Here is a 17,136-nt window from a genome sequence, read left to right as displayed (position 1 = left end):
ATATTGTAATGTGTCGCTAGATTTATCTATGCATCAAAATCTCATTTTTAAGATGCCCAAAGTGCTTTCAATTACCAATGGGGTGAGTTTCTGAGCACTGCTATAATTTGTTTCTGGGAGAGTCTGAGGATTAGAAATCAGAATCATGTAAGAGTTTTTCAAGGTATAGCCGCAATCACACAAAAAAGCTAAAGACAGGAATAAATTAAATTTAAATGATATGCTTTGTATTTTCTTATCAATAATTACTTACCCCAAAGCCATCCCTTCTGACAATCACTATGCTAAGATTGGTCATGGGCTGATTCCAGGCCCTGGGAGGGGGACAGTAAAGCCCAAACCCTCCCGTTCCCCGTGCTTCTTGCAGCTCCCAGTAAGGATAGCGAGGTCTTGGCGACTCTGCTATCGGCAGGTAGGTACAATCCATTTCCAGTGGCAGATGTCAGTCCACGCAGCTTTTAGCTAGTGAGTGAAGGTGTTTGATGTTCTTCAAACATCTTTTAAAGACACACACTGACAGCCGCTGGAGAAATTTAAAGATGCAACAGAGCAGTAAATCTGGCCCGCTGTTGATTTGGATTCAGTCTTTGTAAAGTTTTCCAGACCGAAGAGTCAATGGAAACGCTGAGAGGGTACCTGCAGACCGCTCACCTGGGTCTGGCGGTCCTTTTCTTAACTTCATCCCATTATTCTTACCACAGGATTCACCCTGTCCTTTCTAGGAAATTTGGGATAGTCAAGCTATGGCACCTCTTCCTTCCCCTTCCTATTGTTTCTAAGGGCACATATTACCATAGCTGATAGAAGGATCCATATATTAAGCACATAAATGATCCAAGTAATTCAAGATGACATTGCAAATACTCTTCTTACAAGTATCAGGACTTCTTTTGTCTTCGGGTATAATCATAGAAACTTCCTCTCCCTTACTGTGTTTAGGTTACTCATAGACTGTCTTAGTCACTGGTCTTTCATTTAAGATTTTCTTAATTATCTTATACCTATTCAGTATACATATAAATAAATAGACACTTTTTATTTTTGTAATCTCTTTGCCAATGACTTTATTTTATTAACAAGTTGAGACATCTAATTGGAGCAACCAAATACCATTTCCCTAAACTCTGTTTTGTTTCTCATCTTGAATTCTTTCCTATTTCTTAAATTCTTTCAGAGAATGAAAATCCATATCCAGTTGCGGTCAAACCAAAATTGGTAGACAAAGATTATAACTCCTTGTTCGGTGACATTATGCATTACAGTGTGATCCCATAATGGTACTAGCTCATTTTGCTACTATAACTCATTGCAAACTTGTACCTGCTTTGCTCTGCTAACTCCTCTAGACTATTTTGCACTAGTGCTATTGAGGTTTCTCCATTCTACTGAGTAACTGAGTTTCTGAATGATTTTTCCCAGGAGAATTAGCTTGCATTTAGAAGTGCGCGTTAGAAGTGCTTGCATTTATTTCCTGCGTGTTATTCAATTCTTTAGGTAGTGTCTCATAAATTTTCCCCATCCTTACTGTTGTTAAGAAGTCCCTCACACCGTAAATTTCATTAAGGGGCTGCTTTCTCCTTCCTTTCTGAGAAATCATTAATGAGATATTAAAACTTGAACAAACCCAGGCATCCACTAGACATCTCACCCAAGTCTTACAGATCACCCCTTCTCATTATCTTTTCTTAACAGTTCTTCAGCCAACTTCAGTCCATGTGAACATGTTTGTTCCCTGGCCAGTTTGAATTAATTTTGAAAGCTGCTATCAAATGCTTTATTAAAATCCAAATAAATGATAGCTACTGCCCTGAATTCATCCAATAATTTTGCAATTCTATCAAAAAAGCAATCATCGAGTTTGTCTTGCAAGATCTGTACTTGGTAAATTCACACTACTTAATGCTGTTGCTTTCATTATCCTCCAGAAGTCCAGCAATGCCTTTTTTCCCCAACACTTCTTCTTTAGCATCCTGATGATCAAAGTCAGACTTATTAAAGGGCAATATGCTGACTAAGTATACATAATCATTGTGTGTTGCCACCTTCAATTTTCTGAAGCCCAGCAGTAGGTAATAATTGTTTTAATCTAGTCCTCCATTTCTTTTCTGCCATTTGCCTACTATGTTTCTAATAATGGTTTGAAATGTGTGTAGGGGCTGTGAAGCCTAAAGCTGCTTCTTGCTTGGTCAAAAGAAAGAGTTCATCTTTATACATAATCTTCAGATTATTGACGCTGTACTGTACTGTTCCACTTCTATACTTCTCTCTCAATATCTTTCTTCACTAAGTACTCTGGTGCTCTTTTCTGGTCCCAGATTAAAGTGGTATGTTATTCCATTGCAGTTCAATACCTTCATTCAAGGCCATGAACACTTTTGTTACTTTTTTATATTCCTACAACCTTTTTTTTTTTTTTTTTTTTTTTTTTTGCTACAGCCAACTTGTTCATAACTTATTGCCAATTGCCTTCACTGTGAAGAATGTCACTGCACTACCTTATGTGCGCTACTACATAGCGCTTAGATACTATGTCTGTTTTTAAGAGGTAAGACATTACAAACTGAAAAGACCTGGACAATATAAAGGATTTTCTATATCAGACAACATCCCCCCTACCATGGCATCAAAGAGTCAGGAAGAAATTATATTATTCATGGATAAAACAAACTAGAGCCTTGCTCAGAGAATGCATTTGCTCACTGCCCTTGGAGTACTTCAGGAGCTACACTAGTTTTAGGCAAAAGCACTACTCTGTGTCTGTTCTTGAGTAATGTCATCAGGAAACAGTCAAACCCTAAATACTAATTAAGTGAAAAAAAGCTAATATCCCACATATGGCACAGAAAAAAAAATAATCTGGGTTTAAATCAGGATACAAGAAAGAATCAATTTACCAACTTTGCAGCCATTACCTGCTATCAGAGGATTGTTGTCTGTCAGAACAGACAGTGTCTATCCTCAAACATATTTTGACTAGGATATGTTGCTTCCCATCTAACACAAGTGACAGAGGTCTATGAAAAAACCAAAAAAGCCCTACTGAGACTCTCTTGCTTTGATGGTTACTTTTTTACATTCAGGTTCTGACCAACTCCCTTCAATTACTAATTTCATTTACAGTAAACGGAGTCATTCTTCTCCAAGAAGTTCATCATTCACTTTACGTTATGCCTTAAAATTTCCTACGTACATTATCCTACTACTGAAATTCATTATATTCCCCTTTTCTACCCACCTTACTTCATTAGCTGCATGTTTTATGATGTGATTTTTTTGTTTTTCTCTCCATGTTGACCAAGGGATCCTCGATAACTAGCTCAGATGCAGACATCTATCTAGCAGACACCTCAACTTAGCAAGTCTGACACACATTGTAGGAACCAGGCTCTCTGGAAGTAGTGTGTTGCACTGCGTTGTCTCAGCTGCTCGAATCTCTCTAGCTCTGCTAAAATAGGACTGGATAGTACATTAATTGAATCATTACTACCAGGACACATGGAAGTCCCGGTCCTGCTGTGCCTTCAGACCAGGGTATACAATTCTGCTGTCACCAAGTCCGATACAAATTAGAAGTTGCTAGCACAATGTAGAGAAAGTGAGTCTACTTACTTACTAGGAAGACAAACTTGATCTTGCCCAGCTGAAAGTGAGTCAATTCTGTTTATTCGAGTTTATCCACTCGTCTATCATGCCTGCATTTAACTTGCTGAAGTTTGTAGAGTCAATTCTTATTACATATTTCCCTTAATCCATTGGTTTTAGCAAATCTCATTATTTACTTCAGTTTTTCAAACGTAGCACGAGTAGCATTTTGTACTTTTATGCCCTGTCAGGTTTGTATCTGGTTAGCAGAAGCTGCGAGTTTAATGTATGTAGGAAGGAAGTAGTAGACTTTTTTGTCCTTTTATAGCCTAAACAAATCACTTACACACTTAAAATGTGTAGCACCATTTTATACCCTATTACAAAGTAGAATTGCTGAACACAAGTGAAACGCTTTTAAAATTGTAATTGCAGTTGCACACCTAATTTTAAACCTATGACCTTCATTTTCCTGTTTATTATATGTGTAATCTTGAGTACTTCGCCTCCACAGAAATTCCATGCAGCTATATCAATTCCATATTTGCCCATTTTAATTTAATGTCATACTGTGCACACAAAAAAAGTAAAATGCAAACCCTACACATGCCTTTGAAATTTTGGTATTGGGCAAGGTCACAGAAGAATGAGTTATGTACAGACAGATGCAGAGACAGTTTTTATGAACCATGATCCTGATATTTTGTCCTTAGTTTTTTATTCGTCTGACTATTTTTCCCAGGCTGAACTATTACTGAAAAATACCCTCAGTGATAAGGAGATTTAAAGAGAACAAAAAAATTCCTGAGTCAACCATTTATCTGCTACTGAATTCTGTAAACTAATCTTAGTTCAAGCAAGAGCTCCCCTAAGCAGTTCATATATTTTAATGTGGTACAAGCACTCTGTATACATGGTACAGCTTATGGCTTACACTGTTTTAAAACTAAAGGGAAAAATCTGCAGATGCATAGCACACAGGGCAAAATCCCAGCCAAGGCTCCCCTATTCACCAGCATAGACCAGTCACAAAAAGGCACTAAGGAAGTCTTCACCTTTTACCGCCTCTCAAACCCACCACGTTTAGTGGTAACCATCACCCAGTGTTTATCTTGAGCAGAAATAACTTGTCTTACAGTTGTTGGTAACTACAGGAGGAATGTTTTAAAATGCACGAGTTTCGTTAATCTTATGATACCGGCCAGTGAACTCTTTGCAACATAAAAATTCGAGCTCTCTCCTATCACACTGGTTCCACTGGAGATTATTGTAACTGCTGGGCATTAAATTGGACCTGTCGATGTGAAATAACCCTCTGTACATATTTTTTTCAGTCTTTTAATTCAGCATTTAGCCAAAGTGCCTTCTCTGTAAGTTTTTCTCAGAGCCACAGTCCAGATTCTTGCTTGGTTTTCATTTTTTTTTTCATTTGCTCCAGCTTCTTTGGTTGGAGTTTCCCTCCGCTTGTCCTTTATAGCTGCACAAATCTTCAGAAAACAACCAAGAAAGACTCCCTTCCCCCTCCCCAAAGTGCCTCTGCTTTCCAAGCTGACGTGTTCTCCTTTGGAGTAACTTATTTGCCTTGGGGTTACTCGCCTGCTTGGGTTAACCTGCTTTTGATATCAACCACCCTGAACCTTATAGGCATTTTGAAAGGGACAGAACTGCTCTGATTTCCACCGGTACATACGGAAATACATGATGATTTTGTGCTAAGACTTCTATTACGACATCATTACACTCACCTCCACAGAAATGTATTCAAAATGTGTCAATCAGCTAAGCACCCGAGTGGGATGGGAAAAAATGGGTTATATCCATGACTGTAGAGTGGAAAAAAATAACATACTTTTGGTATTAACTATGAATAGTTAATGAATCTGAAAGTGCATCTCTGAAAATAATACCATTTATTAAAATGATATTTGTGAGCTCTTTCATCTTTTTAAGGGACGGATTCACATTTGTGCTTATGCTTATTGCAACCTTTCGACAGTTTTATTGTTGAAAAGTTCAAGGTACATCTCATAATTGTACCAGGAACATGCATTTATCACTGGCAACAGTTCTGTGCCACATGAAATGAATTACTGTAATAGACATGTCATGTAATAGCATCTTATTATCCTCCCCCTCTTCCTCCTCTTTCTTCTTCTTAACTTTCTGCAACGAGCAGGTCAAAAATGATGGTAAGTATAAGAGACAAAAGTGATTCCTGCATAAGTTCAAGAAGCAAAAAGATGTTCGCCAAAAGTAATGCTGTAGCGGTACAATGAGTAATTAACATGGTGTTCAAAATACTGCTAAGTGAAAGTGCTCTACGTGGTCTCGAGCCCTGGTTTCTTGATTGCAGCCCTGTAATTACTGCCAAGAGGCAGAACCCTACGAAACACCCGCAGGCTCTACCCGCTGTTCCTACAGTTTCTGTGTCCTGAGGAAAAGAGGGGCAGGACCGCGACAGAGAGGAGGAGGAGGAGGTGACGCCTGGGAAGCGTACCCGAGGATCCAGGCTCCCCAGCCCTGCTGATGCAGTTCTCCTTCAGCCTTGCACCACGAGTCCACATTCTACTGGGTCGACTTAGGACAAACTGGCACAGACCTGCGAGGACAGTATGGGCTCGATACCGTACAGAGGAGTTTCTGTAGTTTGACATCAGTCCCAAGATGCAAACGACACCCACTAGTAGGGTGTCTCTTTTTAGCCATTCAGCAATTTTAGCTTAATTAGATTTTGGCCACAGTAGATGTGGCTGCTAACTCAAAGACAAAGTTTCAACATAATGAGACTTTAATTTCCCAAGCACATCCTCATTATTTCACATCATTTCAGCCTTATCTTCATTACACTTTTCTGACAACTATCTTTGTGCTCATTTTCCCATCCCATCCATAATACAGCCTCAGCCATCAAAATAAGTCCTTCTCAATACTGTTTCTCTATCATGCGGTTTATGTGCTTGATCCTCAGAAAAGCCAGGATTATCAAGAACTCACTGAATCCTCTCTCTCCACTGCTGAGGCCTTGGTCCTTGCAGTGTGCAGGAGTCAGAGCGCCTCTGACAGCAGCGGGACTCTGCGTGGTGGCTTCTAAGCTGAAGGTGCAGCTTAAAGGAAGCTAGATAATTTTTGCTAGGAATAGGAGGAAGCAGGGAATTAGTCAGCAAAAGCCGATTTTCCGTTACTAAGAGCAAATACTCCTAAGTCAGTTTACGAACCAAAGGCTCTAACTTCTCTCCCTCCTACTCCTTCCAGCTCCGCTGCGGAGCTTTCAAAGCAAAGGGGTGCCTTTAAAGTCCTGCTCTTACTGAAAACACTGAGCTGAGAGCAAATAAACGGCCCTTCATTTGGTCTTGTGTGAAAACGCTCAACTTGAAAGCAGCTCAGCCACCGACTGAAGCGCTGCTGATTGTGGCGGCCACACCGGGGAAGAACCCAGCGTGTTCTCTTTGATGTTTGATTAGGAGACGTGCTGCCGGTGGGATCGCGGAGGCAAGTGCCAAGTCTCCCTCCGGACGCCCTGCCGCCTCTCCCAGGGATGCTTCCAGGGTGGCCGTACGCTTCGTCTCAGCTCTTTCAACGCCGCTGGAGAGGTCTGCGTGGCAGAAAAGGGAGGGACGAGGCCGCTTTTGGGGGCAGTACCTCCTAGCCTTGAGCAGTTCATCCCACCTACCTGTATCCCCTCGAAATGTAAAAGCTCTCTGCTGGCCCCCAAGCCACCTCCTGCCCCAGACCCGAACTCAGGAAAAAGAGGCGTGAGGGGTATGTCTCCATACTCTGCTGACATACACGTATAGGATGGGCAAAACTCTAGCCCCAGTAGAGTACAGTGAAGTGTTTAACGGCCGGATACTATAAAAATACTGATTTAGGCCCCAGCTCTGCTTACCTGTGCTCAAAGCATCAATGCTGCCTCTCGTGCTTTGCAAACTCAGGACCTTAAAAATTCCCTTCAGCTTTTCAGCAGACTAAGATGCGCAGTACAGAAGAGAACGTCTCTACTGTTAAAGAAAAAAAGACATGCTGGCATTGAAAGGTACATTTTGAAAAATACAGGGTTGGCTTCTACTCCCAGCGATGTCAATGTCAAAGCTCCAGTTGACTCCAGTGGGAACGTGATTGTATCCAATGGGTAAATAATTGCCCGTGTTTCACATCTCATGATTACTGAAAACTGTTCTTCAAAAAAGCAAAATAATAGCCTGAATTCAAGGACTCTATTAAAAAGCCATTTGAACTGCATTCCAGTTGAAATCACTTTTACCAATGAAAATATCTTTTTGCTTATTCAAAATTTACATAATTGGAAAAGCACAGAAGACAGACTTTGCTCTCAGTCCTGTTAGTCTGGGAGTGCTTAAGAGTATTTCCAAGCCCAAATTTTGTATTTTGTGGGGATCTCTGCTTTCTACTAGTCCCAGCATTTTAATCTGTTTTGAAAAATTCCTCACGTCAAAAAATACTTTTTCCTGCATGTTTTTCATTGTAAAAGCTCAGTGTATCTATTCAGCATTATTAAACTGTTATCTCAACTGAAATGGGAACATAATCGAAAGGCTGGGTATTATTTATCTTAGCCATGTCTCCACGTCAGAAAATTAAGACAGTGATGAATTACACATTACTATACAAAATTTTATTATCAGAGACAAAATTCAAATTTGTTCTGCTTAAAATACAGAAGATAAAGTTTCTCATTTTAAAAAAAAAAATCCATTTAGTCAGTCCTTAGTTAGAATGGAGTAAAAATTTTATGTTGAAAACATAGTGGTCCCATATTTATGGAGTCATTTTTAAAGGCATATCATAGAAAAACACTTTTCTGGTAAACTGTAACAGAAATCCATATATTTTATTTGGCTAATGGTTTTAATTGCTGATTAGATCTATACTGACCCATTAACATTCTAAGAATAATTCTGATTTTACTCTCAAATCCCAGGATGCTTCAAACAATAAATAACCTTGTTCAATTTGGCATTTTTAGATATACTGAGAATCAGTATCTCCCCTCTATATGCAAAATATAGGCTTTTCTATAAAAAAGAAAAGAGACAGGAGCAGGTTGGCTCTGTATAAAGTAAGTTGTGATTTTAAATTCAGCAAAACCACATCACCATATCCTGCACCTGAAACCTGTGCAGAAACAGGTTTCAACCTAAATCACTTTCCAGAAAGACTGTTTCAGCCAGAGGTGTGATTTGGTACCTAATTTGAAGCACTCGATTAATCCCACAGAAACCAGTGGGACTGTCTCCACGCCTATCTACGTGGCCGAGTCGCGCTCCACACAGCCTCACATCCAGCCCACGCCCAACCGCTTTGCCGAGCTGGAACTTTTGAGTAAGATCTGTAAATACAAATAACCAATGAAAGCTTTGTCAAAGCAAAACGGTCCAGAATTAGAAGCTATACATGCATGTGTATATGGTACACACCGAGCTGTGACTTTATGCAATGACCCGTATTTCCTTTAAATGAAAGTGGCATCCTGATCTTGCAAACACTCATTTGTGTGAAACCATTGGTGAACTGTACCTAAAGTGAGCCAGCTCCACCTCGTATTTGACAAAGAACTGAATTCCAAAGAGTACAGATTCGAGAAGTGATGGAAAAATATGTTCTTATAATTACAGTATTCAGAATTAATCTAAGGCTGAGACAGACTTAATAGACGGACTCATCCATAACAACCAGCATTAATAGCTGCAGGACGACTTCTTAAGGTGTCAAAAGATCTTACATGTGGAGTCTCTTGGGAAAATAATGCAATTTATTATCAAGCCTTTATTTTCAATAGTATGATCCATTTATGTTATTGACGTGTGTGTAGCGGAATAGATCATTAGTTTTCAGGGAACTGGCTTATGTTTATCTTCTGCAAAAATAGAGCAGCTGAACACCTTTCAGTAAAACATCAGACAGGGAGCTACAATCTCTGTTTTTATAAGGCTATACGTCTCACCCGCACCAAAGCCTATTGTCCCTCAAACATAAAAACAACATAGCAAAATTACATTTACACATATAATAAAGCTGTCTTTGTACAGGGTAGTTATACAGTAATTACAATGATGTTTCCATTAGAAACTGTCAGAATATTTTTTTTTTCACAGAGTGTCTAAGTCCAGGGAAGTCCATCTCTGCTGAAATCTACTGTTTGCAGGAAAAAAGAGAAGGGAGTAGCCACACTCTTCACAGTACGGTGTTCCGCAGTTCTCCGAACATATTACAAAGCTTTATCACATTGGAACCGATCACAATGTATTCGTCTAACGAAAAGCGAAAGGAAAACAAAAAACATTTGTCATCCAATATGCGCTACCGAAACACAGAAATAGGTGAAACATCCCGTACACCAGCCCTGCCGTCACCTCAGGGGGCTCTTTTGAAAGCAACGGGTCAGATCCTCAGCTGCAACTCACATCAGTCACTTCAACGGATCTACCGCACCGTGCACCAACGGAGGATCCGAGGCCACGCACACGCGTCGTCAGTTCGGCTACAGGTTATTGTGCAATTACAGAAATGAACGCATTAAGCGGACTGAAACGTATCGCAGAGAACTACGGCCGCATCCCGGCTCTTGGCCTCGCCCGTTGTACCACGACTATCCTTCTCGGGCAAATCCAAGCGATGCTCTCCAGGAAAGGTTGGGGCACTCTGGCCAAAGCCTCCTGGCTCGTGACCGCCCGCTGCAGCGCAGTCCCCTCCGCTCATCTCTACCAACATCACTTTGATAGCTTTAGGAAAGAGCGCACGTAAAATAAGCAAAGCGTTCAGAAATGCTGCTTGGCAAAGTTGCGCCGACTTCACTAGTTACAAATCAGTCAAATATAAATGCAGTTTTTCTGAGAAAGGACGCTGGGTCTGACCCACAGCACTTGCTCTTGTGGGTGATTCTCCATAAACACATCTCAATGAAACCAGCTCCTCATCTGTTTTATAAAATCCAACCTCAACTGCATTAGCATGTGGGGGTATTCTATCCTCCACTGTCAGCCTAAAGACAAAAGATGGAGCTAAGTTCCACAAGCTTCTTCTAAATATACTTGATTTCAAGCTTCTGCTCCAACTAGGGCACGTGGCCTCTCTTTGGTGAAAGATCCTTACACGTAGTGGTCCCCTTCTCCCCTTCCTTCTCACTGAAGACTAAATTACTCATGTCACCATGGACTACTTGCTCAAGTTAAAGTGGTTTCGCTGGGTTTCAGTATTGGTTTTAAGACAGGGAGAAGCTTCCACAGTCACATGAGAAACAAAGTGGCCAATTTTTTACAGTTTTGTATGCAAAAAGGGAACCGTACCGACACTAATGCCATACAGGTTTGCACAGGCATCCGAAATTTTTTGATGTTATTAGTACAGTGACTACTATTACTACCCTTAATCTTTCCAAACCCTTCATTAGAAAAAAGCCCGAGAAACTCATGGCACATTTTCAACATTAACAAAAATACCATAAAGTAAAAGACTGCCTACATTTTTATGCACGGACAAATCAAAATTTTTTTGGGACCATTTCAAATGGCTTCTGAAGAACTTGGTTCTTAATATTCTAGACCTTTACAAAGATTTCAGCCAACAGCTGGGGTGACCAGAGCTCAGGGATTTAGGTTTTTCTGTGCGATGCAGGCTCACTTTGTTTCCTGCTAGCACAAGGCAATGACACTAATCTCTGAAAATCTCCCACAACAGGCAAAGGGACCTTCTGTCCCTCCCGTCTAGCTGAGAGAAACTTGGATGGAGCCTCTCTGCACTTCAGTGATTCCCAGCTGCCTTCCTGACCCGGGTGGGCTGGCAGCAGCGGCGGACGATGCAGCCAGCAGTTTTTGGACCGCTCCATCCAACGGTGGGCAAACAGCCCGTAGCCAGGCTGCTGGGAAGCAGGACGGTCCTTTTACTCCTTCACGCTCGTACTGACGCTGTGGCTATAAACGCTGCTTAGGACAGGCAGCCTGTCACGGTGAGTACTCATAACAGCGGTGGTGGTAAGTTGATTATACACATAAGTAGTTTTCAAAGCCACATCCCTTTTCCTCAAAGAGAAGGTGGCACATTTGGCTCAAAATCTATTTTCATTGACTTCAGTATTGGCTACGATCATGTGGGAAACCAAAACCTTATTACCCAGGTATCTAAACAAAGGCACCCTCATCTGCAAATATTGGCTTCACTTTATTCTATCCAAATAATCAGACTTACTGATATTTTATGGGAAAGTTACCTCTACAGAGAATTTTTCACATGAACATATATATATATATATAATATTTGCTTCTTTGATTCTTTACTACTAAGGATTTCATTGTATGGTTCAGGATCTTTGCTGTGAAAGCAGCCTTCTGCATCAGTGGAGATGTTTCCTTTGACACTCTAAAAGCTCAGTGAAATATCCACAACAGCCCAAAAGCTACACAAAATTCATCTTTGGTTTCCAACACAGTATCAGAATTCTTGCTATATTCACTGAAAATATCATCAAAGGTCACGGACTTGGATGTTCTTAAGGACACAGGAAGTTTTTTTCATCAAAATCAATGTCCCAGTAATAGCAGAAGTGACATTTCATGTCAGAGGAATGTTTTCACATTGTTCTGCCCTGGTCGCAATTAGTAGCTACTATCATTTTAACAGCTATTAGCAGTGGATAAATGAATAATTCTAGCAGCTACGAAGTAATAGGCTGAGATTTTTGCAGTGGACAATGTTATAAAAATACAGTAGGTATTTTTACAATAGGTATATTGTTACGCTGGCAGAAAATCGTATCTATTCATATGTCTTCCTATATGATTTAGTAAGCCGTAACAATTAATAACTGCAAAGGATCCTGAGACATACAAAGGCGCATTAGAGATATAGGTCTCATCAAATCTCTGTAAAATTATGCCCAGGGCTTGGGTGAGGTCCATGTCCACACTGGATCCATGTTTTTCAGCCCCTTCTCTCACTAGAAAGGACAAAATTAAATCCTGGATTTGAAAACGCTGAAAATTTGGGGGTATTTGGCTTCCTAATCACAACCCAAATCATAAAAATGGGTCCCATCGTTAGATAAGGACAAAGGAAGAAAAGGACTGGTAAAGGAGAAGGAAAATCAATAAGATGAATAGATTTTTCTAAGCAAACTGTATTAGAGTTTTCCATGAGGTATCAACTATTCTTTAACACACAGCTGTGTGGAACTTCTTATTAAAAAAAGTTTCTAAGGACATATAATTAAATGCAAGGGGGTTGAATATTGCAGAAAGCAGCTATAGTTTTGCTGGATTTAATCCACTTAAATTTAATCCTGATTCAGTGTGAAACAGCAAAATACAAAATATAAAAAATAAAAGAATAGGGAATTATAATGGAAAGGCCAGCTCAACCTTAGCTAAAGAAGTAATACCAACATTACTAGAATATAACAATTATAAGCAATACATCAATAGGTATGTATAATAGATACATTTAGGGCTTGATATCTGTGGTAGACCAGTTGCTCAAGGCCACTAAAATATTACTTTACATCCAACACCAGCTAAAAGTGCAAGAACTTCAGTTCAAATGAGCGACACCGGAAATTTGCGTGCACTGTGCAGAACACAGAGGTTAAAATAAACTTTTGACTTTGGAACAAACCGTTAGCCTGCCCTTCATCGGCGGCAAGACCAGAAACTTCTACGTGCATCCTGGAGGTATGTAGTTTAATCTATGGTGCTGAAACAGAAAAGTCATCAAGGACAATCTTGAATAGAATTGCAAAGGGACAGACCATTACGCAAACTTCTTATCTCTGAAATCCTCAAAGCAATTCACGTTTGAGGGCTTGGCTTTCTGCACACTCTTTGGACATCATAATTTTGGGCTTCATTACAGGGTAGAAGTTATATTAAAGAACATTTGGCCTGCTTTTTTATTATAACAAATCTGCATGTGATTTTGTTCAGTAGAAATTAATAATGTGATGCTACATACCAGCATTGAGGTTGAGTTTGGTCAACCACGTAAAATAATACTTTGCACTTTTAAATGCCTTTCATCAGAGGATATTCAAGTGCTTTGCTAACATTAGTCAAGCCTCACAACACCCCTGTGAGGTAGGTAAAATACATAGGAGGAGGAGGAGGAGGATTTCACTCAACTTGGACATGATAACGTCTCTGGGCATGAGGTTCACTAGCATTGCAACACAGTACAAAGGTTTAGGGCTTACTATAAGGCAAAAAGTTAACAGCACAAGAGCACAGCGTTCCCTCTTCTTTTGGTTATATGTGGTCAAGCTAACATGCGGTGCTAGGCAGCACCAAACAGGGGAGCAAATGCCCACACCAGGTTTTCACGCACCCAATCCACAAACAGCACTCTCTGCACAGTAAAAAACATAAAATGACAGGCTCGCGATGGGTACGACAGCTTCGTTATGGGATGTGCCTACCAGTTCTTGAGGTGTGGAGTACCATGGGGATGAGAGCCCAGAAAACAATACTGTCTCCACACAACTCCGACAATATCTGAAGATGCCTGGGTTTGGTTCTTTTTGCGCTAACATTTCAATTCACAACTTACTGGGGATAAGCAACTGCAACCGTAAAGCGTGTTGGTAACTTCCACGCCTTGTGAAGGAAACAACCAGATCAAATGGCTGCTCTCTACTTTGGCTGGCCACATGTTCCCAAAATACAGGGCCATGACGTGCTCAGGTGGTTGTGATAGCCTGGGATGGGATAAAGAAACACTGTCGTACATCTACATTCCTCCTCTGAAGATGCTGCAATCTGCCTCTTGAAAACTCCCTGTAGGTTTGTGGGTTTTTTCTCCCCAGTGTAGACATGGGAGAGTATTTGGCCCCCATCAGTTTTATCCTCAACACTTAGCACCAATGGTGCAGACAGTCATTGTACAAGTAGCAGTTCCACTGTGTCACTGATCTTTCAGATTAAGGATTGAGAAAAAAGAAACAAGCATATGATTAAGAAAAGTGTCAATCATCTACAATGGTCTATGTTAAATACAAGGAAACAGAAAGAAAACAGAGTTCTCGGTATTAGCCAGTACAAATAAACACACTTCCCGCCCCTCTCTTTCTCCATATTTCACTTTTCTAACTTGGCGTAAAACGTACATCCCGTATTTGCAAAAGTATTGCCCACATAGAGAATCTGGCCTGTCTATCATAATAAATCGCTACAGAGACCTGTCTATCATAATAAATCACTACAGAGGCTGGTCTACCACATGCAAGACAGCCCTCTTGGGTAATTTTATGCCTTTGCATGCAAGATATTCTCCCTTTTTGCTAATTTCCATTTGAATCTTATGTTTATTTATAATACTTGTGCACTATCAGCTGCATAACTTACTACTGCACAGGTTGGGTGACCCATTGTGAGTATCACTGCCTTGTCAAATAGCTGGGAAGAGGTGGTTCATGGATTCCATGACATCAGTGCAAAGTTCCCCTCCAACACCTTATACATTCACAGCTAAAACTACACTGTTCCACTGATCAGCAGTGAATAAATGTGTATAACACATGGATGATGTCCTTCTCGTTTTCTCTCCCTCCCCTCCTCCTCACCCCTTTCTCTTTCTCCTCTCTCTTTATATTCTGCTTATTTAAATATGGGAATATGGAGAACGCAGATACAACAACTGGCAACTCAAAAAATGAGCTGGCATCTTTGTAATCATATAAGAGACAATCCAAGTGGTACAGTAATTGGCAGCTAGTGGGAAAGTTGACTTTACATCTCATACTGCCCCAAGTTGGAAGCCTTCTGCATTTCCTTTTCCTTGCTTTCCTTTTGTTCATTGCAACACTGATTGTCGTAGATAGTCTTTGTGCTTTGTATAATGCCCATCTTTGATGTAACTGGAACTCACATACAAAATGTGGCTGTTATACATAAGCATGCTAGAATACAGGCAGGGACGGTACAAGCATGCACAAAATAGTCTTCAAAGGGTTTTTTGTTTGTTTTTCTTCAACGTTTACATGCACCACTTAATATCATGTTTGGTTGTGTACACTGAGGACTGGATTTCACAAGCATTCGTGATCTTCTCTTCTGAAAAGCTTCTTGACAATTTCACAAAAGCCCAGTGTAAAAAAAGAATCCCGTAATTTTTTTTAAAAAAAAAAAGGAAAAAATCTTATCCTTGCAATCTGATCTTGTATTCATGATTTTAATGTTGAACACTTCTAAAATGTCTCCTCTTCCTTTTGCAGAGCTTCATGTTAAATGGTCGAACAGAAAGACAGATTAGTGTGTCAAGGATTTTCTTAGCCACTGGAATAGTTCTTCCTTATAAAGCCTTTGCCACCGCACATTGGCTTCTACTGTTTCCACGGCGCGAGAGAAAGAGGCAGCAGCTCCCTCTTCGTAACTCCTTATAAAGTTCTTTAGCTGAAAGTACAATTTAACAAGTTAAATTTGCAGCAACTAAAGGAAGTAAATAATTCTAGTGCACACAAACAAGTCCAGCATTTAGGACAAACCTCCATGATGACTCTTGAAGTAAATGCAGTATCGTGTAGAAAGATTTAATAGGAAATGTAATAAGACAGCAGACTGTCAATTATATGTGATGCAATTGCTTCAGTTCCACTGGAAGATATTGGCATGTCAGTGCCGGATCACATTAATATCATTCCCTCCTTCTCTCCTGCAGCCCACCTGCTGCACTGCGTAGACAGCTGGGCTGCTCTAAACTTTTATTTCTACCTAAGAAACCAAACTGGGAGCACTGGAAATGCTTCTAATTCAGGTTTATATGCAAATATCAGCAGAAGGCAGCCCTGATGCCCTTTGGTTTTATCAAGCTTCAGAAGAAATGTATTTCATTTTGATTCACAGAACCCTTTTGATGATATAATACAGGTCAGTTGTTTGGAAAAAGAAAGGATGGTTACAGTGTGAAGAGAATGGCAAAATGGCAAGTGGGCACTCATTTGATGATCTTTGAATGCCTGAAACAGACTCTTTCCCTTATGAGAAAACTTCGATCTTTTTTCAGCAGACCGAAAAGGCCCCTGCTCTGTTCCTGTGTATACTCAAATTACAGCCCTATCACCTGGATTATTACAGCTGATGGCACTGGTGTGCTTTGAATTACTGTTCTTTTTAAGTAAGAATTGCAAGGCTGATGCACACAGTAGGTTGCTGGTTATGTTGACTTGTATAAAATTAGGTGGTTCAGCAACACTTATTCATAACTAGTTAATTTTTCTTTCCTGGTGACACCAAATTCACCTTGTTTATTTAAATCTAACTTCCAACAACATCTCTTTGCCATGGGCTCAAAACCAAAAGGCTGATCCTGCAACTGTCTCATTCCCATCACAGTTAAAAGCATGGGAGGGACCTGGAAACCATCAAAATCAGACTTTACCTGCTCTCTGTACGTTTTATATCAAAATGTCTACAAAGCCAGTTTCTTTTAGGGGAAGTATAAACAGGCAGCCTGCCAGTACTATCATGGAGGTGGAAACTCAGAGTACAGAAGGCTTCCTTGTTGTCCTGGTTTCAGCTGGGATAGAGTTAATTTTCTTCCTAGTAGCTGGTACAG

At 40.3% G+C, this 17,136-nt stretch overlaps 1 protein-coding gene across 1 annotated transcript in view; it reads right to left on the bottom strand.

Moving 5' to 3' along the window:
• Positions 1-8,288: 8,288 nt before the first annotated feature.
• TRHDE (thyrotropin releasing hormone degrading enzyme) overlaps positions 8,289-17,136 on the bottom strand; it is a 222,066-nt gene continuing 213,218 nt past the window's right edge. Inside the window, exon 19 of the mRNA XM_049792005.1 lies at positions 8,289-15,974. Coding sequence (XP_049647962.1) covers positions 15,831-15,974 — 144 coding nt within the window. The 3' untranslated portion in view covers positions 8,289-15,830. The remainder of the gene's footprint in view (positions 15,975-17,136) is intronic.

Source organism: Accipiter gentilis, chromosome 34 (genome assembly GCF_929443795.1).
Source record: "Accipiter gentilis chromosome 34, bAccGen1.1, whole genome shotgun sequence".
Lineage (NCBI taxonomy): Eukaryota > Metazoa > Chordata > Aves > Accipitriformes > Accipitridae > Astur > Astur gentilis.
This window is presented reverse-complemented; position numbering and strand designations above follow the sequence as displayed.